Below are 26,848 nucleotides of genomic sequence, written 5' to 3'. Positions count from 1 at the left end.
TCGGCGCATCCGAGCCAGCCTGGGCTTGGCGATGGGGCGGGTGCTGCCGTGCTGCGCCATGGGTGGGAGACGCAGCGAGCACCAGAGCGTGGGGGCAGCGCAGGCTGGAAGGCTCGGTCATCCGTGAACTGCGGGAGGAGGGCGAGGAGGAGGAGATGACAGCGTCTGCAGGAGCCTTCCAAAATACCCAGGTCCTGCCTGTGAAACCCCTTGACACCTGAATGCATTTTCCCCTTCATCCTGTAGCATCAGTAACAAAGGAACCTTCCTGGGAATCCTCAAACTTAGAATCATAGAATGTCCTGAGTTGGAAGGGACCCACGACCCACAAGGATCGAGTCTGTCTCCTTGTCCCTGCATAGGACAACCCCAAACTTGTAATTCGTGGAGGAATTGGGACGAGGTAAAGCCGGGATAGCACATCCTGCAGGTTGCAGCAAGTCCTGCTCCCCGTGCCAGAGCCTGGGGGGAGCTGGGCCCTGCTCACGAGAAGCACCTTGTCCCCCGCGGGTTCTGGGGGCTCAGCGAGGGTCACTGAGCTGCTGCCGGCGCAGCCGGTTCTGCCGGCACAGCCGGTTCCGATGGCACAGCCGGCAGAGCCGCGGCCGCCGCTTTGTGCGTCGTGCCGGCCGGAGCCTGCACGGGGCTAAATTATTCAGCCTGAAAGTGAATCGCTGTTACAGCTTGGTATGGGAGAAACGCTGATGAAGTATTTAAAGTCTGAGCCAGGCTGAGGCTCTAATTTAAAATTTATGTCTTTGTGTCTCTGGAAATAGCTGCCAGCCCTGGCGTGGGTGCAGAGCGGCTGGTCGGCATCGCAGGCTTTGGGAGATGGGCCTGGAGAGGGGTGTTCTGTGGGATCCTGGGTCTCTGCAGACACAGCCTTGTTTGGGAGCCACCGCTGCCCCTCTTCCCCCCACAAACAGCAAGCAGAGCTGCCGGGGGTTGGTTTTCCTGGAGAGCTGGGAGCTCTCCCTGTAGGGTGAATGGGAGATGTGAGCAAAAAGCCCGGAGCTGGTACTGGGTGTACGGGCAGGTGAGAAGCTTAAATAAATGATGTTTCAGTCTGCCCTCTCCCTAACAAGGACTTTCACAGAAGAGCGGATTCCTGCTCTTCAGGCACAGAACCCCCGTTGCTGACTCCTCGCCTGGAGGGCTCAGTCCTTCCCTGGCGCTGGGGAAGGCTCCTGGGGGCCTGTGAAAAGGGGGAACGGCATCGGCCGCGGGGCTGCGGCCGGCTCGTGGAGCCGGGGCGGGCGCTGGCGCTGCCGTCGTGTCCGCGCTCTGTCCCTCCGCAGCGGCCAGCACGGGGCGAGGAGCCGCGGCCAGAGTCCTGCCCGTGCTGCTGGGTCGTGCATGCTTCAGGATCTGCCGGAGAGCAGGACGGACCCTGCCAGTTGTGTTTATAACTGCTGGAAGATTGTATAGCTTTAAAAAAAATACATCCTGCTGCTTTTTCTTTAGAAATACCAGGAAATGCAGTTTTATCTTCTGGCACTGAATGACAGTTTTCTCAGCACTAATTTGCAAGGCTGGGCCTCTTCAAATCTGTAATGAAGCTTTCTTTGTACCGTTAGCACAGAATTAACTGGTCTGAATAAGAATCACTTTCTTGGATTGAGAGTCTTTGTAGCTGTTCAGGCAATCAGAGTTTTCTGGAGAAAGGAGGCTGGTGAGACCTTGCGGAAGAGCAGCCTGCTGTCTCCCTCGCTTTTTATTTTCCCCCTCTTCCTTAAGCAAACCAGCTCTCCTTTTCTGTAAGGAACCCAAACTGTACAGAAATGCCTTCTGGTGCTCCCTGATCTCTAACATCGCTTTTTATCTTTTGCTTGAGTGAGCAGCATCTGCCCCTGTTCCCCAAGTCCCTGTCCCCTCCGTCACCCATGCCGTGCAGGTCGCCGTGCTGGGGCTGCACGTCCAACGGTGCAGATCGGCAAAACCCCAGAGCCTGCCGGGGGATTAAAGTCGCTCATCGCTCCTCGGGGTTGCTGTGCCGCGGTGGAGCCGGCGCGGACCGAGTGAGTAACCGCGGGGGCTTTGTGTCTCTTGCCTGGTCCTCGGGTCCGACGAGCAAACCAACACACGCAGAGCCGGCGCGTCAGCCTGGGCTCCCGTGACCCCCGTCAGCCCCGTCCCCGGAGCTGCTTCCCGGGGGCGTTCTGTAGACCTGCAGTCCAAAAATCCCAGAGCACCCTTGTGGTTTTTGTGTCTCTCTGGAGCTGACAACGGGAAAACCGCTGAAGCCTGACGAGGAGCTGAAGGTATTCATTGGGTTGCGAGAACTCCAGAAAGCTTTTAACCGAAGCTGGGGATTAAATCCAAATAGCACAAATTTCAGCTCAGCTTCTCTCTGTGTGCTGTAAGTGATTAAAAGCTGTAAAGTGCTGTCAGAAATTCAGGACTTCCTTTCCTGGAAACCTTCTTTCCCCTTATTTTATGATTACCATGCTTCACTGACTTTTTGTTTGATGCAGTGAGTCTTATTTTTTAGCGTGAGAATGGAAAATTGTAGGCAGCTGCTGGCCATGGTACATTTCAGTACATCATCGGGCAAAGCCGGGCTAATGCATCTGACCCCATGGGTTTGCCCAGCGTAGGTGGATCAACACAAAGCTCCTTTAAAAATCTTTTTTTGGTTATATTATTTTCTCCAGTTTTGCTAATCTGAATCCCAAGCTGTTTCCTGAATCTCTTTTGTTATTTAGGAAATGGAAACGTTATCTAAATGAGAATTTCCACAGGTTGTAAGGGAGCAGCTATGCACTGAGAGATGCTTGAAATAATCTTTGAGCTTCGCGATATTAGAACCATCTGCTAAATCACGGCTCCATCAGCTCTCTGGGGTGGCTTTAACTCCTCCCCGGGTTTGGTTTTTCAGTGAGTCTTGCTTGATCCTTATTCTGGCTCTGTTAACTCTCCATCTGTCTGCCTTGTTTGACGTACCGTATCCGAGAGTGTTCCTGGTGCCTCCAGAGCTGTCCTTGCCTGGCGGAGGTGGACAACGGGCTTCCCTGCCGCGGGAACGCGTGTTCTGGGAAGAGATGACTCCCCTGAATTATTCATTTCATGAAGGACTCGGGGAAAATTGATTAGCCCCTTCTTCAGAACATCAGGACAAGGAGTTCGCGCAATGAAATTAGCGCAACAAATGGAGATCAAATGGAAGGCAGCGCGGCTTTGTGCCACATGGAGCTGCTGGGCAGGGTTCGTTCTGCAGGAAGCCGTTTGTCACAGCGTCTGGGTTTTTGAGGAGGGCTGCATACCTTCCTGCCAGCTAACGACGTTTGGGAGATGAGGCTAATCAGATCTCATGTGGCAGGCTCCGAGCCAATGGTGTGCAGGGCTCAGGAAGCGATTTCTCATCCCGGGCCGGCGCGGCTCTGCCTGCCGGGTACGCCGCAGGTTTGCGCTCTCCTGGCGACTGAAGCCCTGGGCTGTGGGCCGGTGCCAGGGCCCGGTGGCCAAGGGCTTGTGTCGGGGATGCTGCGGCTTGGAGGCGGCATTGGGGCTCTCCTGGCTGCCCGGGGCTGTGCGGAGATGCGGCGCATCAGGTGGCCCAACACCACTGCTCGTCCTCCAGCATCTGTGACCCTTTGCAGCCGTCCAGCTCCCCGCACGAGTGGGTCCGTGCAGCGTGGCCAGGGTATGGGGAAAGGCGGCTTTCCCTCTAGCGTGTGCTTCTAGCACCCCAAAAATCTGATCCAGAGCGAGGTCAAAGTACGCTGGAGAAGCGGGACCCCAAAATTACCCCAGGAGACCCGCTCTGAGCAGGACTGGCCGCTGCATCAGCCAAACGTGTGTCCTGGCAGTAAGAGCACGGGCAGAGATGCAGCCCCAGCGCTTGGGCGGCTGCTGTGCTGCTGTCCAGGACAGACTCAGCAGCCTCACGTACTTGGAGTCTGCAAATAAAACGCTAACCCTGAGACTTTTCTGGGCTTTCATATTCCCGGGAATACCTATGCTCGCCTTGGGCTGGCTCCCTGGGTAGACTGGTGCCAGTATAAGGAGCTTAAATCTTTGATAAAGGGCTTTTTCTGGGTAGAAGCCACTGGACTGGGAAGGATTTTGTATTCTAAGAGCAAATCTCTGAGCATTGTTGTATCTTTGGGCAAACTGCCCAACTGTCTGCTTTTGGGAAATAATCTGAATGGAGATGGAGCGTGCGAGGTGAGCTGTGGTGCATATGGTGGGGAAACTCTTTTGCGTTTGTTTACATTTTGTAAACAGAAAGAAAAGAAAATACTCTAAGGAAGGAAGGTGCGTGTGCAGGCGACGCTCAGCAAACAGCCACGCTGCTCGCTGTGAACAAACCCGGCGAGACAAAGGTGGCGATGCTGCTGTTGCCCATCAGCGGGGCAGCGGGCACGGCCGGGGCTGCTCCCCGGGATGCTGTGGGGAGAGGAGCGGAGCCCCGGGCTGGGGAAGCCCCTCACGGGTGGGACTGGGGCAGGAACGGGGGGACCACGCTCCTCCCGCAGCCCCCAGAGCTGGGGCTGGACTGAGCGTCCCCCTGGCCAGGGCTGCCCAGCCTGGCCTGGCAACCCCCGAGTGCCATCAAAGCTGTCCCTGGGGTGCTGCAACACCTCTCCCTGTCCCCTCTGACGGGGTTTTTGGCTGCTTTTACCTGGAGCGTCAGAGGGACGAGGGGACTGTCCGTTCCTGCAGGACTGGCTACACCATAGTGACAAGCTGCACAGAAATCCCTTATTAGTGGCTCTGCCTGGTGCCTCGTGACCTCAGATGCTCTTGATGGGTCCCTGTGTATTAAAGCAGCCCCGGTGCGGACGCCTTGCCGTGCCCGAGCCCTGCGCGGCTCCCCGAGTGCTGGGAGCTGCCTGTTCCCATCAGCTCTCCCCATGTCGAGGTGGTGAATCTTCAAACCCTCCCGCTGCTCCCCGAGCTGCTTCGCGATGCTGGAAGCGCCTGCCCGTCTCCAGTTGCACTTTGCTAATGTCAAGGTCTGTCCTCTTTTATTTTTTACTTTTGCTGAAGGTTCTGTTGCTCCGTGCTGTTGACTGGCAGGACAAATTCGGGGTCCAGGCGAGACCCTGGGGCACCCACAGCGGCTGCGGGGCAGGTGGTGCTGGATGGGATTCACCTCCAGGTCAGCGTTCAGCTCACAGCTCGTCTCGGTCACTGGCTGTGGGGCTGGGATGAGAAAAGTCCTCAGCAATTAGGGGCCTTCCGCCCATCTTTTTGCAGCAATATCTCCACACGGTGCAATCAAGCGCCGGATTTGTCCCTCCTGCCATTGCTGAGGACGTACGGGGGGCTTCTGTCTGCTGCGATAATTTGCAGCGGTGCTCCAAAACATGCAAACGTACAACTGCTCCCGACCGCCCGCTGCTGCGAAGAGCTTTAATGTACTGGCCTGTGTCCCTGCGCTCAGCAGCCGGAGCTGCGGGATGCTCTGCCGAGCGGCGCTGGCGGCCCCCGCGGGTCCCTGCCCGTGCTGGAGCTGCCGCCGGACACGTGCGCTGCAGTGTGCGTGCTCCTGGAATGCATTTGGATGAGGTTTTTCTGGTTGGCAGGTTCTGTGATCAGCTTGGGAAGCTGCTCTGTGGTTTTTCTCGAGGATTTTTGAACAGTGGTTTGGGCCAAGAAGCCTTTAAGTATATGTGTGTGTGTGTATATATATATATAAGCAACACCATTAGTGTTTTCTCTCTTTTCGTTCTTTGAAATAAGGCTAGTTCCGAGGGCTTGAAAATATGCTGGATCCCTGCTGCTATTGTGGCTCCTTAGCTCTGAAAAACCGGCCTTCTAGGAGATATTTCTTCCTGAAAGCGCATGGGGATCACAGGGAATGGAGGTTCTTGACCTTGCCCTGCTGCTTTGGTGCAATTCTGCCCAGATCTGAGCAGCTGTGCTGGGGCTGCTGTTAAAAACGTGCGTTCCAGCAAGTCTCGTAAGGCTGCGGGGAGTGGCTGAGCTGGGGGGCTCTGCCTTTGGCTGTCGTAGGGTTTGTATCCGGCGCTTCCCCCAGGACAGAGACGTCTCCCCAGATGCCTGCGATGGAGATAGCGCTAAAGAAGAATTTAGGGCCAGTAAACATTCCTGCATTTTGCAATAACAAATGGCAAAGATAAATGTTTCATTTTTGTTGTATATAAATGACTCAGGATGTTTGTATCTCACCAGTGGGATTTGATAACTTTATTATCCATATAATAAGATTTACAAATTAACGGTCTAATTAGCAACCTGGGAAAGCTGCTGCTTGTACTGTAGTTTCTAAACCGACAGAGATACAGGCTGGAAAGGCTGCAGCGCGATGGGAGCAGGAGCTCCGGGGCTGCCGCGCTGCCCATCCTGGTGCCGTGGCCGGGGGAGCCCGAGCTCCTGCTCGGGGGGGAGCGCGGAAATGCTCCGGGTTAGTCATGGGAGGGACGATCTGTCAAATCTCCTTGCATCTGCTGGGTAGGATGCATGTTTTGGAGTTAAGGCAGGATTACTGGCATAAGCTCCCGTACCTGATTAATTCTATTGGCTGTTTTTTTGCATGGGTTGAGTATTCATCTGAGCACGCAGGAAATGTTTGCCTGCGTCTCTCCGGGGCTCGCAGAGCTCCCTTGGGAGCGCTGGGTGCGAAGCCCACGCTGCCGCGGCGGGCACAGAGCCCCTGGCTTGCTTTGGATGCAGAGGGAAGTGTTACTGTTCAGCATCTCCCAACAGATTGTCCTTACAATCCATATTAACATTGATTGCTGGAGAACCTGCTATTCTTGATAAATATTTGGTCACCACAGAGATGACATACAGGGACTTGGCTATCATTTAATTAACTTAATTGAACTGTAATATGAATGTTTTGAACACATGGCAGTCATTTTTCTACTTGAAAATACTATATTTCTAGTGTATTCTTTAGATCTGCCCTCAAAGAGCAGACAGTGTCACCATGTGTGAATATATTTAATGCCATCTTTAATCATTAAACTCTTCAATGAAACCTTAAGAGAATATGGGGAAGAGGCTGCGATAAAAGTCTGGGGTGGTTTCGAGCTTCTCAGACACTGTCTTTCTAGTCTCTGCCACTTGAAATGGGCATTTCACCTTTCTGCTTATGCAAGTGCAGGTGAAGTGAATGTGCTTTGCTTTTGCAGTGTGTTTGCAGAGCAGGAGCGAGCCGCTTGCCGGGCTTGGTGTGCACCCTGTGTGTCGCTGGCTCCAGCCGCCCCGGCACGGCCGTGCCTCCATCACTCGGCTCCGCGTTCTCCTTCCCCTCGCTGCTCCAACATCCCCTCTTCGCTTCTCCTTCTCACCTGACTTCTGACAAATTGAATGTGCAATGAGCAGAGCATAGAAAGCCACAGCAGATTCTTCTTGTGCGCAGCAGAACTTAAGCCTCTGACTTTTGAATTTTTAAACGCACTGCGTTTGAGCCCCGCCGCTGCGCTGGGTCCCCGGTGCCGTGCCGGCACAGCGGGGCCCTGCTCAGGGCCGCCCAGCGCGCGGGGGATGCACGAGGTTGCGTTCGATAGCAAAGCACCGCGGCTTTCTGCTGGAGCGAAAATGGAAAGGTCAGACTTCCAGCTTTCCCCGAAGTAAAGCCAGGCTGACAGCCGCCCTCGCCCTGCTCAGGGAGGCGCGTGTGGCAGTAAAGCCGTGAGCACATGTAGAAATAGCCAAGGTGGTTCCAAGGGACAGAAACGAGCCTTTTTTAATCCCTTGCTTTTCTTTCTTTTACCTCCTTTTGAGAGTCAGGTTTGCGTCCCACAGCCTGTTGAGCTGCAGCATTAGGAATGGCGTTAGGAAGCTCAGCCCGGCAGCGATCTGGTTTAGTGTTGGATTGGAATTATCCCGGCTCCGCTGGGACCCTGTCCTGGATGTCAGCCCCAGCGTGACCCTCCCAGCCGCCCATGTCGCGGAGCCTTATTGGGTTTGCGCACACACTTCAGGACAAATCTTTGCTAATAGAGTTGTAATTCCTTCCTGCCTGCCTCCCAGATGCCTCTGTCTCTGTATATAAATGACAGAAATGGTGAGCAATGTTTTCAAGAAAATGTTTATTTTTTAGACTCAGAAAAGCAAGTGAGAGGTCCTACGAGGAGAGAGTTCTTGGCAGCTGCTGTGCCTCTCGAACCTTTTGGGTTTGGTTATTTTGTAATGAAAAATGTGAAAAGGGAAGCAAGTTTAAAGCTGGATGTGCAAGGCACAATAAGGGGATTATGAGTTTAATGGCAAACGTCACTTTTGTTCCTTAGGAAAAGTCCGATAGTGATGCGATTGAAACCCGCTTTGTTTTTGCGCTGCTTCATTTGTTTTACGTGCTCGATTTCTCTGAACCCCAGTAGACTCTGCATCTCATCTCCCAGTTGCTCTTTCATTTGGTGTAACTGCAGCTCTTGGGAGAAGGATGTGATGACTCCGAGAGCCCTGGGACAGAGCTGCTTTGGTGCCCGCGTTCCCCCAGACACAGGCAGCCTTGCACAGCTTTGCTTTGCTCACAGAATCAGCTGAGACCCCCGGAAAAGGACCTGGGACATCAGATGTAGTTACCTGCAGTGCCGAGCGGCGTTTTTAAGGTCTATGGCTGAAAGTAAGGTGCTTATTTGACATTCAGGGAAAAAATGAGCCTTTAAGTACAATGCTTTGGCTGCACAGATTGCAAAAATACTGCTGGCAGCTTCAGATTAACGTGCGCTGCAAGGGGTTGGTGGTTTAAGGAGTGCGGATTTAGCCCTGGATACTCACGCTGGAAAGTCTGGGTAACGGCAGGTTGGGATGAATTTTCCTGCACGGTTCCCAGAAGGGTGACTTTGTCATTGCCGTGTGTGAGGAGAGGGAGACGCTCGTGTCTTCTGGTCTGGCAAATGGAGGCTGGGGAGTCGCTGAAGAAAAGCAGAGCTGTGGGAGGAAAATTGCCCACCTGTTCCCGTCGGTACAATCTTCCATTTTTGGACACATGCACTTTCAGCTCAGATACCCACAAATGCCAGATTCTCCCTCTTTTTATATGCGATGGTGACCTCAGAGCGTGTGCCACAAGTGACAGTGAGCTCAAAGCCAACATAAGGTTCCCAGCCCTCCTCTGACATTCACTCAACATTTTGTTTCTGCTTAGTTTTACTGAAACGCCTGGTCCCGTTGACAATATTCAGTAAGGTTTAAAAATCTGCCACAGCTTTTACTTAAAGAAACCTTTTTAGAGTCCTGGATGTTTCTTCTCATAAATCAGGCATAATAGCCGTTTATTTTTGCAGCTCTGGGTTCACGTGGTGCCCGTCCCTCCTCGTCCCCTGACACTGTCACTGTCTTCTCTTCGCAGTTTGCTGCTTCGTCGTGCACAAGCGGTGCCATGAGTTCGTCACCTTCTCCTGCCCCGGCGCTGACAAGGGCCCTGCCTCGGATGTGAGTACCTGCCTGCTGCACCCGCCGCTCCACGGAGCTTCGAGGCTTTCGACGTGTCGTTCTCCAGCTTTCCTGGCTGGGGATGCTTCTGTGCCGTTAGTTCACGTGGATCTAACTCATTGTTATTCCCAGTCACGTGGGCTCTCGTATACTTTTTATACACTTAAATCACTTTCAAATCATCCAGTAACTTGTTATTGGCAGAGCCAGGAGAATGCTTGGGAATGCAGAGATGTTTGCATGTCTCCCTTTTGTCCCTTGAGTCGCAGCCTCAGTTTCCCCATCAGTAAAACGATGTTTCCAGGTTCCGCCACCTCAACTGAGGTTTTAGGTTTGGGGTTTACTAAAATGCATGAAGCACTAAGTGTTGGAAAGCTGGTTTAATGTTCTAGTTGAAGACTCTGGTCAGTGTGTCCCGAGCTGAAGACAACTCTCCTCTGGCTGGGCTCGGTTCAATGTCTTGATCAGGTCCTTTTGTCACAAGTGAAATACACGGAATCACAGGATGGCTGGGGTTGGAAGGGATCTCTGGAGATCATCCAGTCCAACCCACCTGCTAAAGCAGCTTCACCCGAAAGAATGAGCTGTTGTTTAACAGGGACCTCTGTGTTGCTGGACTAGAGTCAGCCCCGGGGAACGTGCCTGTCCTTGCTCCTCCTCAGCTCATCGCTTTTTCAAAGCCATCACTGCCCCACGTTATTCCTGCGTCAGGCTCCTGTTTCTGTGGCTGTTCGGCGTTATCTGGTGTTGGGGCTCTCAGCCGCTCACCTGCAGCATCCCTGCTCCTGCCCCCGTGTCTGTTTTGTATCACCTTGCAGGTTTAATTAAACCAATATGTATGTTTGGTCTTCTCAAAAGAAAAAAAACCCGCAGGCACGTTTCACGCTCGCCTGTGATCTGCATGGTCAGTGCTGCTGCGCCTGCTCCGACCCCCTCACAAAACACAGAAGTGACGGGGCAGCGTCACACAGAACAGAACTGCTGGGAAACGCCAGCCCAGGTCTGACCTCTGGAAAACAGTGTTGTCGTTCTTTAAAAAGCAGAAACCCATCCAAATGCCCGCCAAACGCCTGATTGTCACAAGGACTGAATTTCCTGGCAAATCCCTGGCTTTCGGGCGAGCGGGAGCGCTAGGGCAGCTGCGCTGCCGGGGGCTCCTCGGCGCGGGCCTTCCAGCGCCTTTCGGCTCTGTCTGGCGGGTTTTGTGTTTTACCGTGGAAACTGGCTAATTTGGGGAACTGCTAGGAGAAAAGAGCTGGAATTGGGGAAACGGCAGTGCACCGCATCTCTCACCCTTAAAAATAGCAGCAGTGGGAGCAGGCGGCGCAACACGCAGCGGGAGGGGGAGGCCAAACGCTGCCAGGCGTCCTGCCCAAAACCGCCCGCCTGCCGGCGTTGCGGTAATCGGGAGGTTTTGGGGAAGGGGCAGAGCTGGGGGCGGCGGTGAGGAGCCCCGGGACAGCCCGGTCCTGCTCCCCACGCGTCTCTGGCCGGCTGCGGGTCACTGAGCAGCCTCTGCCCGGCCTGGACAGGTCTAAATTAAATCTAAGTTTTCACCATATAAGAGTTGCCACTTGGTACCAGGGTACACGTAAAGGCCCTTGGTGGGATTCTCTGTTCTTGCTGGTGTTGCTGGGTGGGAGCTGCCGCTGTGGCTCATCCAGCAGACAGCTGAAAGCTGCCCGGTTGGTGTCAAGTAATTTTTAATACGTTACTTCTGAAAATGGAAAGAGAAATGCAGATGCTTGGGACTTGAAGCAGGGAGCAAAATGGCCCTTTTTTAGCTGTTGGGTGTGGGGTTTTTTTTGCCATTTAGCAAAGGCCTGTGGTTTGTACCCCTGGACCGCTGTCAGCTGGGGTGTCACTGGGGAGTACCTGAGGGCAAACTTGGTTCCTTCCGCACTGGCGATCAGGCTTCTCACAGCAATATAATCCTTAGTGAGCCTTCAGTCAGGAGATGGAAGACTCCACCAAACAGCAGGGCCCTGTCTGCTGCAGGCAGGAGCCACGGACAGGGGCTTCATTCTGAGCTGATGCAAAGCTCGGGCTTTGCTCTGCTCTGTGGTTGCTAATAACCACGGCATGAATCCCGAGCGACCTGCCATCACGTCAAACACTGGTAGCATCCAGGCTGTAGCAATTATAACCGCGCGTTTTTTCAGTCGGTGCCGCAATCTGGTAACAGTCTTTCCTTTCACAAATATTAATATCCAGTGAAATCCTGCAGAAAAAATGAGTCTAATTTGTTGCATTCGTTTAAACCTTGCAGCGTGTTTGTTGTTAGAGTGAGCCACGCGATGTAGCTGAGCCTGAGAGGGAAGATCCGTTGGGTGCGTTGGCATCTGCAGGGCTGGAAGAGGCTGCGAGCAAGAGATGCCGCAGTCCCAGCCACATCCCAGCCGCTGCTGGTGTTCATCCCTAGAGCTGCTCTGGTTGTGGAGCCTGGGGAAAATAGATTAAAAGAAAACCATTTTCTAGCTTTGCTCCTGCGTCTCGGTATTTTGTAGTACTTCACAGTTACTTCAGAATGAAGGAAAAAACATTTTGCATCCTGTAAAGTGCATATGGCATATATAGGTTTATATGGATGCTGAATTTTAAGCACCTGAGTGATGCTAGTTATCTAAATAAAACTCTTCTTTTTAAAGGTAAGTATTTGCTCGAGTGCTTTCTGGGATGGTGGCTTGTGCGTGTATGAAGCAGATAACCCTGGGGGAAGGCTGACGTTTTACACTCCTCGGAGCATAACAAAATAACTGGAAGGCAGCGAATGTCGAAGTCTTTCTGTCACTGTTGACTGGTCCTCCTTTGGAGCAGATTTGTGTTTGATCTGGTTGTGTTTGAACTTCCTTGAGGAGGGAAAGACTGTGTATGTTTAACCTTGCAAAGCCCACTGCATAGGAATCTTCTGTCTGGGAGAGGAGGACTAATTGTACAGTGATGATAGAGGCTCTGAATTAAAAAAAGGGGGAAAAAAGCCAAAATCACTTCTTGCAATAGAGAATGAAGGTGTAGCTATAAATGCTGCGACTGAAAACACTGAGGCTGCTTTCACGCTGGATTGCTCGCGTCCTGGAGGATTGGCTGCTGACGGCTGGGGCTGTGGCAGGGGGATGCTTTGGGCAGCCGTGTTCCTGGGGACGGGGGGGCTGTTACACGGCTCCGGGTCGCTGCAGGCCAAGGCGATTTTACCATTGACTTCTCTGCCTTGGTCCGGATGTGCGCTGCGCACCCACCAGTTCCAGTGCTGAACTCTGCTGGTTCTGTTACGAGCCCCGGCAATCCTGGGCTCTCCTGTGCGCTGAAGTTTTCTGAAATACAGCCAGGTCTTCAGGAGCTGAAGTCAGGCATGTGTAATGTAGTGCAGTTGGCAAACCTAATTATAGTAGGAGCTATTAGTAGAATGCATAATTATTTAAATTGTAGACAAAATAATCATTAAAATGACCTTCTTTGCATTATCCTCTTAAAGGTCATCTAATCAGGATGCGTTAATAAATATCAGAGGTGCTCTAGGAAGGTAACAGGCCAATGTAGCTTCGTTTTGATTTTGCATTTAATTTTTCTGCCGTTTGCAGCTTTAGGAGAGGATTTCTGTAATGCTGTCACCACGGCATCTTTGGTCTTTCCACGCTTTGTTTACTGGAGGCAGAATCTCTTAATCTTTGCCTTGGGATCCTCCTTTCTTGAAAAGCTCCAGAGTTGAGTGTATTGATGAAACTATTGCTGCCGCTTTATTTTGAACAAGAGAGACGCTTCCCAGGGCATGGGTCACGTTGGAGTCGGGAGCTGTCTCTGCAGCATCAGTCCGGGGCCGTTATCCCTCGGTGCACAGCATCCCAGGTCCCACGCTGGCCCTGGTCGCAGGGTGCAGAGAGGGTCACTCCGCTTCCCCAGGTTTGGTTTCTTCTCTAGAGTGTTTGGGCAAACGTGGGCTGGGAACAATGAGGTTTCAGCAGCAGAACAAGTGAAGATGCCATTTGTGCTACCGAATGGTTCGCAGCTCCTTCAAGTTTTTCCTTTCTGGGGTCTTCTCCGGGGGGGAAGGGACCCCCGCGGCTGGGCAGTCCCTTTGCACGGGGTCATCGTGGGGTTGTCACCAAGCTCTGCCGGGCGAGGGTGCAGGTGGGGTGTGCAGCTGCCTCCCCTTCGTCCAGGTGTGCCCGTTGAGCCAGGACCCTCCTGAAGGCACCGAGCACCCTCTTGCCCAGGTCCTGCCTTGGGGAGCAGGACCCCGATCTCTCCTCGTGTCTCGCACACTTCTGCGCGGCCCGGGTGTGGTGCACGAGCGGATCTTCGCAGCCTCGCTGCAGCTCACTGCTTTCCTTTGCCTTGCTAATTAACTTCTCCGGCTCTCGCGGTGTGCCATCTGCCCCTCGCCGAGGGCACGCGCTCGCCGCTCCTGCCAGCGCGGGCGGCCGGTGACGGTGACAGTTCCCGTGGGATGAAGATGTCTCTGCCGTGCTCCCTCCCAGCACCTTCTGGTGTTCCCTGGCTCTGCTGGCGCCCGGCTCTCTCTCCCGCCAGCCCGCACATGTCTGCGGCGCTGGAATTGGAAGGCTCTTCTCTCATTTTCCTGGCGTATCTTGTTAGACCTGTGCAGATGGCAGCCCCTGGCTGAAGCGGGGCTTGGAGAGGGTGGTTGGGTCTGTGTCCTGCCCTGGGGACCCGGGGCTGGGTCTGAGCCGGGTCTGTGCAGAGCGGAGCTGGCGGGAGGGCAGCAAGGTGACAGTGCAGGCTGTGCCACCCGGGTGACACGGTGGGGGTTCTGCAGCTGAAGTGCTCTGCAGGCGGGAGGTGTTCTAGGGTCTCTGTTTTGGGCAGCCCGGAGGCTGCAGGGCACAGGAAAGCGCTATGGGAGCTCCATTCCTTGCACTATAATAAAATGACTCTCAAGGCATATGAAAGATAACAAACATTTTTAAATGCTGTTGAGATGCTAACGCTGCTCAGGGAGAAAAGCTGAGTTTGGCTTTTTCTTGCTGCTCGGTAAGAGAGTATATTTTATTCAGTGTTTGCAGCAGGAGAAGAATAACTGTCATCCGTATCCCTCTGCAGTTGTCTGACTAGCAGACGAGATCTTTTGTCAATAAAAATGTATTAACTTGCTGGAGGCTGTCAGGGGAAGCTGTCAGGGGCAGGGTTCATCTGCGACCACCTGTTTGACATGGCAGCAGCCCAAGCCGCGATGCTGGTGCCCACAGCCACCTTGGCTGCTGGTGCATTGCTGCCTGTGCTTGGGGGCTGCTGCCCCCCTGGACACAGTGCGGGCAGAGGAGCTGCCCGCATCCCCTACTGCCCACTGCCCGCATCCCCCTGCCTGCATCCCCCTGCCTGCATCCCACTGCCCCTCCTGCCCGCATCCCGCACTGCCCGCATGCCGCTGCCCGCATGCCGCTGCCCGCATCCCGCACTGCCCGCATGCCGCTGCCCGCGCTGCCTGCATCCCGCTGCCCACACTGCCCGCATGCCGCTGCCCACACTGCCTGCATCCCGCTGCCCGCATGCCGCTGCCCGCATCCCGCACTGCCTGCATGCCACTGCCCGTGCTGCCTGCATCCCGCTGCCCGCATCCCGCGCTGCCCGCATCCCGCTGCCCGCACTGCCCGCATCCCGCTGCCCGCATGCCGCTGCCCACACTGCCCGCATGCCGCTGCCCACATCCCGCACTGCCCGCATGCCGCTGCCCGCGCTGCCTGCATCCCGCTGCCCGCATGCCGCTGCCCACACTGCCCGCATGCCGCTGCCCGCGCTGCCTGCATCCCGCTGCCCGCATGCCGCTGCCTGCACTGCCGTGCCCTTGCGCCCTGCTCTGTGCAAGGTCTCCTGTGGCTGTAATGCCATCAACAACAGAAAACCAGCTTTGGTGTCACTGTTGCAGCAGTGTCAAATCCTCTTTAAAGCATGGTGTGCTGAAGCAGCCTTCTGCGGAGTCACGATATTGAGACAAAAGATGCCCCAACTTTTCCTGTGTTGCCTTGAACAGGACCTGTGTTTTCCTTGTGTGTGTAACCTTATTTCAGAGGAGTCTCTATGGTTTACCGTTGCTCTTTTCTTTCAAACAAAACCTCATCACTCTTGTTCGCTTATTCCTTAACTTCCTTGCTTGGTTTTAGCTGGAATTTGGGGCTATTTCTCACCAAAGGCATTTTTCCAGCCCTTTGCAAGCAGGTGGGAAGATGCAGGAGGAGCATCCCCAGGGCAGCAGCTCTGACTGCAGGTCCTGAACAGCACAGAGCAGGCGAGTGTGGCCAAAAGCCCGTCTTGGCCAAAAGCAGGGGTCCCTGACTCTGGTGGCTGCAGTTGTCTTTGGTTCCTGTTCCCCCAGCACCTCCTGGCTTCATAAGCAGAACTCGCGTGGTCAGAGGATGCTGTCTCCGGAGTGGTCTCATCCAGCCTCTTACAAACTGGTATTTTCCTGGAGGGAACAACGGGAATTTCTCTCCAGCATCACCTTTACAGTCACTGTTAGGCCACTTCTGTCTCTGCTGTGAGTTGTTCCCTGTGTACCAGGGGGAATTTTCCCCTGGGGAAATGTGGGAGCAAAATGTGAGGCTTTTGGTTTTATGTCCACTGCTTGGTTTCTGTTAGGTGCAGACAGTGAGCTGTTGCTGTGTTATATTTGCGCTGCTATAAGCTGCTTAAATTGCTATGAAATTCGCTTCAAAATAGTCTCTTCACATGAACTGTGTTAATTCTTCTTCAGAAGAGATAATTTAAAGCTTTTTCTGCAATGAGGTGGGAAAAGCAGGGGTGCATAATCTTGAATCAAACCTCTATGACTGTTCTGTGTAGTCCAGGAAATTTTGACAGCACAGAGGATTCAAATAGCATCAGCCATCGCTGTGGGTCTGGCCTGTTCCCCGGGGAGCGCGGGGCGGCCGGGCTGGGCTGAGGGACACGCGGTGTGGGGCTCTGGGCCATGGAGAAACCCAAGTGCCTTTCACAGATGACTTATTTTAGAGATGAACTCAAGAGAGCTGTTTTAAAAACGTTTTGCGGCTCAGACCGCTGGGTCTGAGGGTCTGGTCCCTCCACCTGCACCCTGCCCTCCCTCAGGGCTGGGCAAAGCTGAATTTAGTGCAGAAGTAAATAAAAGCCTAGGCAGTATCCAGCGCGGTGTTTGCAGCTCTGTGACAGGGAACTGCTGCCCTTGCTGGGACACGGACTTTGCATGAGGAAGAGCTGGAGCAGAACGCCCTTGCTTGCGGTTGATGCTGCCCTGCCCTGCCCTGCTCCCTCCGCCATCCCGACAGGCTGCGAACGAGCAAACGGGCTCTGCCTACCCTGAGCGGCGCATAAATTGTCCCTCCAATCAATGTCACCAGCTGCCTGCGCATAAGTGCCGAGCGCCGGCTCCTGCATCAGCATCTCCATCAGGGTTCAGCGGGGAAGCGCGCGTTACATCGATATGAGCTCGGTGGTGGGTATGACCCTGAAGAAAGGCACAGGTAATTGCTGAGCCTGGATCAGGGTCTGGCTGGGCTGCGCTCAGAGGGCCTTGAAGGCCACGAGTTGATTACTCGCTTGTGCATCACATCTCGTGTTCCTGGGAGAGCTGGGCCGTGTTGGCCAGGCCCGCGGAGCCGCAGGCTGGGCGGGAGCAGCGAGCGGCGCGTGCGGTGCCGGGGGAGGCCGAGGTTTGCTCTGCCGGTCAGGGATGCAGCGAGTCAGGGATGCGATGTTGCACGGGCTGGTTTCAGACCAGCCACCTGCTGTCACGTTGAGAAGCAGAAGCGGCCGCCTGTGCTGGGCCGGTGCTCGCAGGGCCCTGGGCCGCGGCCAACAGCTGCTGCGCTCCTTCCCGGCTCCCGGCCCCGCTCCCTCGCGTCCTCAGGACACCCACACATCCCGGGGGGACAGGTCTGCGGCAGCGCTGATGGGAAAGGTCAGAGCCTCTCAGTGCAGTAGAACGCTCTCAGTGGCGTTTTTTGTTTCAGCTCCAAAGCGTTTCTGCCCTGTTCCTCGGGCGGCTCTGCGCTGCGAGGACGGAGGAGGAGCGCCTTTCTCCTTCGCTTTTCTTGGCAAATTTCTTTTTAACCATTCTTCTTTTAAGTCTCTCAGCATCTGCATACACAGTGATCTCGTCATCCCTGTCTCTGTGGTACAAAAATAGTCTCTTTGTGAAACGACTTCAGCCTTATTCAAAAATGATATCCAGAGCTTCTAGTTTCTGGCACCTTCTAAAGCACCAGTCAAGGTGAAACGTCCTCCCCCTGTGCCCCGGCAGCCGGAGCAGCGGCTCTGCCTCCGTCACCCTCGCACCCCAGGCTCGGGGTCTCTCCAGAGCAGCCCCTGGGCCGGGAGCAGAAGGCGAAGCCCAACGTGTCCCCGCGGGGCCGGGGTGCTGGGGAGCAGCGTGGGGACCCGCGGCTGCTGCTGTGCCAGCGCTGCTCGGTGCACGCTTTGCTTTTGCAGCTCTGGCTTTTTTTTGAACTCCCAGTTCCACTGGGAATTTGAAATCGTTCACATGAAGTGGAAGTCGTCTCATTCTGCCTTAAGCTTGTGTGGTTTTTTTTTTTTATGAATGACTAAAGCTTTCACTTGCCTGAACAGGAATATCTGTTTCTAGAAGGGAGCGCAGAAAGTGGAGCACTCGGGGGCGATTCCTCCCTGTGTCACACGCTGGGGTTTGACTGGCACGTGGCTTCTGCTCGAGCCCCCCGTGTGCCCCCACATCATCCCGCTGCGGCAGCGGGCCAGCGGTGGGGCCGGTGTCCCACTGCCCGCCCAGGGGCCTCCTTCCTCCTGGGACGGTGGCGAGAGAAAGGTTGTCATTTTCTTGGGTGCCTCAGCTCTAGCTGAAGTTTTCTGTGCTCTCAGGGGAATGCAAAAGGGTTTCAAGCGCTCAGGGCTGCTGGATGACCTGTGTGTGTGGGAGCAGGAGGCAGGTTAACCGTGAACTGACGCTGCTGACACACGACCTGCCAGAGGCTTCTCGTGCTCTGCATCTAGAAGGGCATTTCTTAGGGTTAAATGTGAGATATTTTCAGTTTCAAGTACACTACATTTGATGAAGCAAATCCCTTGTGCTTAACAGATTGAACTAAATGAAGCTCCACATTACTTGTCCACATTCCTGGTATCATTAAAGTTATGTGGGATGCTGTGAAAGAATGTACAATATTAGCGATTAATGCAACTGAAAGCTTCAATGTGATAGCGGTAGGAAAATTGATTTCAGGGGAAGGTAATGGATTGGCAGTTATGTTATAGCTCCATTCTGACTCCACTCTTTATTTATTTAGTTAGCTTACAGTGGCCTGAAAAGGTGTCTTTCCTAATGCCCGGGCACCTTTCCAGGCCATTAAAGAGCTGGTCAGCTCAAATGACCGAGCCTGGAGCTGTGCCTCGTCCCTAACCCTTAAACAATTAACCCGAGATGAAATTAACCTGGCTGCTTCTCATCTCCGTGGGTGTGGAGAAGTTGTTTTCTCATCCGAATTTGCCTGGCTTCACTTTCTGTAGACCCTCGTTGGAGTCCTGGAGCCCTGGTTGCAAGGTGCCCGCAAACCGCGTGCGGGATAAACTGGGATCTCCTGGTTTTGCGTACTCTGTCGGTGCAGAAAAGTCTGCAGTTGGTTTGAAGAAAGCTCAAAATACTCAAGTGTACCCTGAGCATCTTGATTCCCTAGGAGCGTGCTGGGGAGGGGTTGGCACCAGAGCACAAACGTGTTTACTGGGTAGTCTTAATATAACTGGAAATCATGGGTGTTTTTTCCTGCGTTACCCCACTGGGTTGATGTGGAAGTTGAGTAGCATCCAGCCCTTATGTTGGTTCTTACGTACCAATTTCACCTGGTGGGTTTTTTGTGCTGAGACCAAGTAATTTAAAAACAATGAATCTCTAGACAAGCCAATGCATTGCTTTTTCATTGTTATGGCAACACATATAAAGAGTAAGAAAGCTGGATCTTGGTGCCTGTTGGAAAAGGTCCACATCAGTTGGTGGCAGTTGACTGAGGTCCATTAACGGCACCTCCGAAGCCAGCTGGCATGTGGAGCGCAGAGTGGCCATGCCTTGCCAATATTTGATGCAAGTTTATAATCTTTATCTTTTATTTTCCTCCTAGGATCCTCGGAGCAAACACAAATTTAAAATCCACACATACTCCAGCCCCACCTTCTGCGACCACTGCGGGTCGTTGCTGTATGGGCTCATTCACCAGGGGATGAAATGCGACAGTAAGTGATGTAACCGGTGGCTGCGCTTGCAGCAGTGGGGGGCTCTGGCACCCCTTGGGGGGCCCTGGCACCCTGAGGTCCTGCGCAGGGGGTCCCAGCCCGCCTGAGCTGTGGCCAAGAGCCTGTCCCCTGTGCCACCATGCGGAGCACGCTGCGGGGCCGCTGGTGCCAGGGCGGCTGGGCACCCCTCGTGGGGAGCCCCTGCGGCTGCTGCAGGGAGTGGGGAGGGAACGGCGTCTGTGCCAGGGGGATCTTGCCTGTAAACCCCCCCTTGTAGCATCGCCTGCATCCCCCCTGCAGCATCATCTCCAGGTCTCGCAGCGCTGGCTCAGACTGACACCCTGTGGCCGTGGCGGTGGCTGCTGCGGTGACACAGCCTCTCGGAAGCGCTGCGGGCGCCAGGCTGGGGAGGTATTGTACAGAGAGGAGAAAATGGGGGATGAAAGAAGAGGGAGAGGATGGAGAAAGAGATCAGTTCTTTTCCAAGTTAATCTTGTACATTCCTGTTCCAAAGGACTATGAATATACAGCGTCTGCTGACACGCTTACGCCGTCTGCAGGGAATAGCAGACTCTGCTGCTCACCATGTGCTGGTTTTCTCATAAATATAGAAGCTTGCTGACTGTTGTGGGAACAGTGTATTCATTATCACCTTTAAAATGTTACCAAGTGGAAATGAAATTAAAATATAAAATTATGTATATTTATATATTTTGTATATACAGGTTTCTATACATGTATGTATGCAGACACGTCTGCAGGTAATTTTTAATGCCCCTTATGAGCTCCTGGTGAATCCGTGTGAATGCCCAGCATTGCACCATGGGTGTGGTGGAAGAGAACTTTGATAAATTGGCAAAACTCAAGTAATCGGAGTAAGGGCCAAAAGCTCTGTAGTATCTGTAGGCAGGACTGAGAACTGCGGGTGGTGGCAGGTCCTTGTGTCCCTGCAGGGCTGTGCCAGCGCCTCCGGCTGCGTTTAAAGGTCCATTTACTGCGTGTTTATCTCAGAATCCCTCACAAACATCCCTATTTGAAAGGATGACAAGTTCTTCCCCGCTCCGTCCCCTCTGAACACCTCGTGACCCTCAGCAGTGGTGGCGGGGGTGCTGAGCGTCCCTTTCTCTCTGCCCACAGCCTGTATGATGAACGTGCACAAGCGCTGCGTGATGAATGTCCCCAGCCTGTGCGGGACGGACCACACCGAGCGCCGGGGACGGATATACATCCGGGCAGACATCGAGAAGGACGTGCTCACTGTCGTCGGTAGGTGTGCGCCCCGGGTACAGCCGCTGCAGACAGGGTCCCTGGCTCCCCGCTGCTGGCGTGTGCTGTGCCCGCAGCCGTGCCGGCCACGGCGACTCCAGGAGCGTGGTGCCAGCTAAATACCCGCGCTAAATAGCTGTGCTAAATAGCTCTTCCAGTTACAGACTTCTGAAACTGCTTTTTGAATCACGTAAAATCTCAGCATCCGCAGCGTCCTGGGAAGGAGTAGCAGAAGTTCAGTTTAGCTATGCCGAGTGGAAAAGCCTGTTGTTTGTTTTGTGCTGTCCATGTGATGATGAATATCCATTTTCTGCTCTTCTTTCCATGCCCTTAATGGTACCTGGGCCCGTACAGGTCTTGGCGCAAACCTCGGGTGGTGCTTTTACCTGACTAGAACTTTGCAACCTTCTGCCGCCGATCCAGCCTGCACAGCCTCCCCGTGTCCGCGGTGTGTGGCGCTGGGGCTGCGGGGCGATGCTGGCCCTGCGGTGTGGCTGGGCACGGGATTCCACGCTGCCCCGGTGACGACAACCCTCGTTCTTCACGATTCCGCGCTGCTCCCCAGCGCCGACAGCTGCAGAGCTGGAGCAGGGTGCTGTGCTCACAGGGGATCGGGGGCTGCGGGTCCCGGTGCCCGGTAGTGGGGCGCAGGCAGGAGCTGTCCCTGTGTCCCCAGGGCAGGCACAGCGGGGCAGTGCCGGCTCGCAGTGTCCCCTGGGGATGTGCCAGGGTGGGACATGGGGCTGGCGGAGGCTGCGGGCAGCAGGGCAGTGCCAGGCTCGGCAGAGGCTCCTGCCCTGAGCATCCCAGGGACCCGACAGCCACCCCTGGGGAAACCCGTTGTCCCCCATCCCAGTTTTCTCTGTCCTGGAACTCCTCTGTTCTCAGTTTGTGTCACAAAACAGGATTATCCCATCTCTAAATGCTTTTGCCACCTGGATTTTGAGTTTGCAGAAGACGTTACTTCCCACTGTGTGACCTGTAAGCATCTCAGGAAACACAAGCTGTATCTTGTGAAGCCCCTTGTCCCCTGCGTGGAGAGATCAGCCCCAAGCTGTGGCTCTCTCCGTTGGGTGCCAGTGACAGCATCTCCGGGTGCTGGTGACAGTGTGTGGCAGTGGGAGGCAGGGAGAGCCGGCAGGCAGGCAGCTTGCGGCAGAGCCAGACTTTGTCTCACCAAGGCTGAGCCCCGCGCTGAGCCGAGGAGGGAGGTTTCGGCCCACGCTGGGTTATGGTCCCTCCAGGGGCTGCCGAGCTGGTCGCAGTTATTCACAGGATGAGTTAAACCCACCCGCCTGCCCACGCAGCAGAAGCCCCTCTGGTGGGCCTGGGGGTACCAGGCTGGTGACACCGATAGCAGGGGCCGCACCCGTCCCCATCGTCCCGCCAGCCCTGGCTCCTCCCGGATAGCGCTGGCTCCAGCGTCCCGCCGGGCTGGCAGCAGGGGATGCTGCCACATCCGCGGGGTTTGCTTCAGCGGGATGGGGTCAGCTCTGAGACGTCCCACTGTGCTCATTGATTTTAGGACAAGAGGAAATGACTACAAGTTGTGCCAGGGAAGTTTCAGGTTGGATCTGGGGAACAATTTCTTCCCCAAAGGGCTGTGGGGCATTGGAACAGGCTGCCCAGGGCAGTGCTGGAGTCACCATCCCTGGAGGGGTTGGACAGATGGACATGAGGTTCTCAGGGACAGGGGTTAGTGCTAGAGTTCAAATAAAATACCGAGTTACTAAAATACTAATGAAAAATTGAAAAATGTTGTGTTCTGGGGTTTTTTGGTTGTTTTGTTAGTGGTGTTGGTTGGTTGGGTTTTTTAATTTCTTTTTAATTTGTCCTTAAAGGAGAGCTTCAATGAATGACACAGAACTTTCACAGAAGTGCTGCTGCCCAGGTGCGTTCCGTGCAGGGCACGCTGGTCCCCAGCCCCGGCGGTGCCGATGGGCACGGAGCTCGTCCTCCCGCCGGCGCCGCAGCCGCGTTCCCACCGCCCCAGCCCCTTGCTGTGCAGCTGGATTTTCTTTTCTTCAGCTGGGTTTGAAAGACTTGTGTTATTTCTGGCCCTTTATGGAGGTGTTGGTGAAAACATGTAATCTGTTGGCTTTTCCAGAAAGGCAGGGAGATGCACTGCGCGCTCCAGCTCTGCTGCGGGGGTGCCAAGGGAGTAGGAGCACGTTGGGAGATGAGAGACTCAGGTGGGGGCTCTGCCTTCCCTCCTGCCCCTGGCAGGGCAGGGGCTTGAGATTTTCACCCCAGAAAATCAGGATTTTTGCTCCAGGGGAGCTGGAAAGGTCTGCTCGGATGCAAAGTAGAGGTGAGCATCCAGCCCTCAGGACATGCGGAGGGTGCTGCCATGGTGGCTTCAGCTCCTCGCTGAAGAACAGAGATTTCCATCCCCCCGGCGACTGTTTGCTTCAAAAACACAAAGCCCTCAAGTACTGATCGGGTTTGCATTGCCAGGTTTTTGGCAGGGAGAGGCTAGATGCTGAAAAATTGGCCCTTGAGCTGTGGCCAGGGCTGGTTGCAGAGGCAGCAGAGCGCGGGGCGAAGGGCTGCGCTGGGTTTGGGCACCGGGGGCTCCGCGGCACCAGGACGGAGGAGCCGCAGCAGGACACGGTGCTGTGCTGGTGTGGCCATGGCTGGGACATCGGGCTGCTCGGAGGGGTCTGTGCCGCTGACCGTGTGTGCCAAAAAGCACCCGTGTCCCTTCCCGCAGCTCCTGTTTGCCCACCCTGGAGTGGCCCGTGGGGACACGGTCACAGAGCAGCTCCTGCGGGGACCCAGAGGGCTGAGCTGGCGGGCAGGTGTCTGCTGGAACAGATTTCTGGTGGAAAATGCCCTTTACGTGTTTTCTGCAGAAATCTCCATTTGGGGCGGGCAGGGGGTGGATCCCGTCAAGGATGGGAGCGGTGGGCGGGTGGGTGGCAGAGCACCCCAGCCTGGGGGGATGATGAGCCCCATTGTTGCGGTGCTTGGGCTGGGGGGTTTGGGGCTGCAGGTGGAAACCCGGCTGCTCGCCCGCCCTTCCTGCGGGTGCCGTGGGGCTGGAAGCACCTTGGGATGGAGAACACACATGGCAACTAATTGTCGAAGTACAAATAAGCAGAGGTTGGCAGGACAGGGGAGGAGGTTTCTACAAAGCAAGATCAGGTCTGAGCAGTGGGATCAGAAACCAGCTCTTGATCCCAGCAGGTGTGGAGACCCTTGCTCTGAAATCTAAGAAGCTTTCCCGTGGCAGAGAGCATCGCAGCTCTAGTACAAACGCACGGTGCCTGGGCAGGAGTGCCCGCAGGTGGCAGCACAACCATGGCCGATGGAGACTGAGAACAACCACCCGCTTTTTTTTTTTTTCCACCCATTTGACAGAAATTTGCTATATGCTTTTTGGCAGTGTGTTTTTCTTTTCTCTCTCTTTGATTTTTTTTTTTAATTTTTTTTTCTTTGTAAAGCTAACCTTTTTCTCCCAATGGAAAACACAGCTTTTTGGTTAAACAAGGTGTGTTGTTTGACTTAGAAGTACTTGTTTGGTTAGCTAGCAACCTGAAAAATTGCATCGCTCGGCATCCCCCTTTTTGCAGGTGACGGTGACTTGTCCCAGCAGCGTTTCTGCCCCTCACGCTCTGTTAGCCGAGATCTCCCCTGCCAGACGGCAGCAGGAGATGCTGCTGCTGCCCCTGCAGTGAATGCTCCATCTTCAGCTCACAAAATGAAGGTCAATAAAGAAGGAGCTGTGCTTAAACGTAACACAAGCTCGCGCTGCGAACTGCACTGCTGCGAGGTTTAACCCCAGGCCGTACCGGGGGTGTGGAGCGGGTGTTCACGGGGACAGAGCAGCCCCTGCTGGGCTCTGCTGCCCTTCAGCAAGCGCTGTGCTGGCACTTCGTTTTTGTACAGCACTTGGCGCAGCGCAGACCTGCCTACGGCACAGTCTGCCAGATATTAAGATTGTAAAAATTATAATTATCATGAGAAGGATCCAAATTTCAATATTTTTAACCCGTTCTTAGCTCTGAAGAACCAGGATGAACCTCAAAGCTGTAGGGTGGGAGACTGGGGAGAGCATCTGTGCTGGTTCCTGCAGCAGTCGGTGAGGCTTTGGACAGGGCAGGGGATTGCAAATCGGTTGCCAACCCCCCAGATTTCTCAAAATCCACCCAGTGTGCCCAGGACAGCCCTGGCTGGCTCTCACTGTGGTTGACTCCCATCCTATGTGTGTGAGTTGATAAGCCAGCAGCTCCTCCTAATTAGCTTCCCAGCTCCGGGGTCTGTGGTGTTAATCACTCCTTTATGCTGGGAGAGCGGCTCTGTTACAGCTCCTTTCACGCTGTACGTTGGATGTAATTGTATAATGGGCGCACCCCGGAGCGCAGCCTCGTGTGCCGCAATCACAGCCCTGCATCGCCATTGTGTGCTGCTGCCGAGCGCTGGGGTTTATTGGTGCTCCCAGTGATTAAAAATGCACGCCTTTGTCTAATAATAGGGCACCTGGACAAATAAATGGCACCTTCCCGATGCCGGTGGCTTTGCGCCCTTGGCTGGCAAGGGCAGGCTGTGCAGCGTGTCCCCGCTCCGTGCTGGGGACAGGGCTCGCAGCTCCACCAGCCAAAGGCAGGTTCCAAAATCTGGGAGGTTTCTGAGGGCCTTGTTAATTAGGCTACGAAACAATCTGCATCTCATCCAACAAAGCTCTTGGATACGTGCTCTTGGCAAGCGCTTCTCTTCTGAAGCACCAACGTGAGCTGAGTGGGGACGGTGGGATCAGCATCCTGGGGATGAGCGGGGCCCCCGCCATGGAGCTGCTGGGACAGCCCCAAGCCCTCTCTGGGACCTGCTCTCCGTGTCGGGACGCTCAGGGTTGTGCTTTGTGCGAGGGGGAGCCGGCCGCAGGTGACGTCCCTGCCCGCTCCCGTGGATCCCGCAGATCCCTGGGGCCGCTCGGTACCAGTTTGTCTGTGTCCACAAGTCAGAACCTGCCAGCTCCAAGGGCAGCAGTGCAGTGAGGATGGTCCCACTGTCCCATGACCCTGGAGTCAACAGTAACACATGGTCTCTTTTTTCTTGTGTCCTTCAGAAGAGATTTGTGAACAGAGCAGCAATCTCAGCACACGGGATGGCACGTCGCACCCGCCGGTGTGCGAGGTCTGGGTGGGATGAGGCGTGAGGATGCCGCGGAGCGGGACCGACGTGATGGAGCGTGGCAGGGCATCGTCTGGCTCATGGTGGACAAGAGCAAATGCATATTCACAGCCTGTGCTCTGCTCTGAGCTTTGATTGAGTATCTTATTAGTGGGAAAAGACTGCGGAATAAAGTGGGAAATTGTAGCAAATTAAAATGTCATCAAGGCGTTGCACATTTTTGCTTCCATAATAGAAAAGCTTCCCAATGCAGATTATTCTGAGCCTGTCATGTTAAGAGATGTGAATATTTGAGTTTGGGAACCAGAGGAGCGAGAGAATATGACGGCTGGGCTTGGAGCCCATTAAATCTGTTGCTTCCCCGAGATGGTGAGACAGTAAGTTGCAGGGAGGACTCTGCTTGTGCATCGCTGCTCTCTTGCACCGAGAGCTGCTCGTCCTGCCGCTCTGCTCAGCGGGACCTGCAGCCCAGTGCGTCCCATCGTGTGTCCTATTGCAGCCTGGTGTGTCCCAGTGCGTCTCGGCAGGGAGTTCATTGTGTATCTCAGAGCAGCGGTGCTCTACATGGACTAAAATGCAGAAAACCCCACGTTAGGGCTACACTGCAAGTTCTGCACCAGCCACAGGAGGTGGTGAGTGCTCAGTGCATTTTGGTGACTTTGACCCGTGTGCGTGTGACAGTGGGGGGTGCCCTGTCCCCGTGCAAGGGCTGCTGGAGTGTGGGGACCATGTCATGTTCCCTCGTCTCTCTTTGCAGTCCCAGCAATATACTGAGGTCACTGGTGGCTCCTGCGAGGCTGGGACCCTCGTTAGGACCCTCATTAGGACCGTGGTGCCAGCTCAGGGTCACAGCCGATCCCCCTGTTGTGCCTGTGCCATTGGCAGTGGCTGCCGGCACCGGAGCCTTGCT

The 26,848-nt window shown here is 54.7% G+C and overlaps 1 protein-coding gene across 2 annotated transcripts in view; it reads left to right on the top strand.

The window, feature by feature from the left end:
* PRKCB (protein kinase C beta) overlaps positions 1-26,848 on the top strand; it is a 106,063-nt gene that overhangs the window by 35,281 nt on the left and 43,934 nt on the right. For both annotated transcript variants that reach the window (XM_065644485.1, XM_065644484.1), the window contains exons 3-5: positions 9,272-9,354; positions 19,428-19,539; positions 20,677-20,805. In XM_065644485.1, the coding sequence (XP_065500557.1) occupies positions 9,272-9,354; positions 19,428-19,539; positions 20,677-20,805 (324 nt within the window). The remainder of the gene's footprint in view (positions 1-9,271; positions 9,355-19,427; positions 19,540-20,676; positions 20,806-26,848) is intronic.

The sequence above is a fragment of the Caloenas nicobarica genome, chromosome 14 (assembly GCF_036013445.1).
Source record: "Caloenas nicobarica isolate bCalNic1 chromosome 14, bCalNic1.hap1, whole genome shotgun sequence".
NCBI lineage: Eukaryota > Metazoa > Chordata > Aves > Columbiformes > Columbidae > Caloenas > Caloenas nicobarica.
This window is presented reverse-complemented; position numbering and strand designations above follow the sequence as displayed.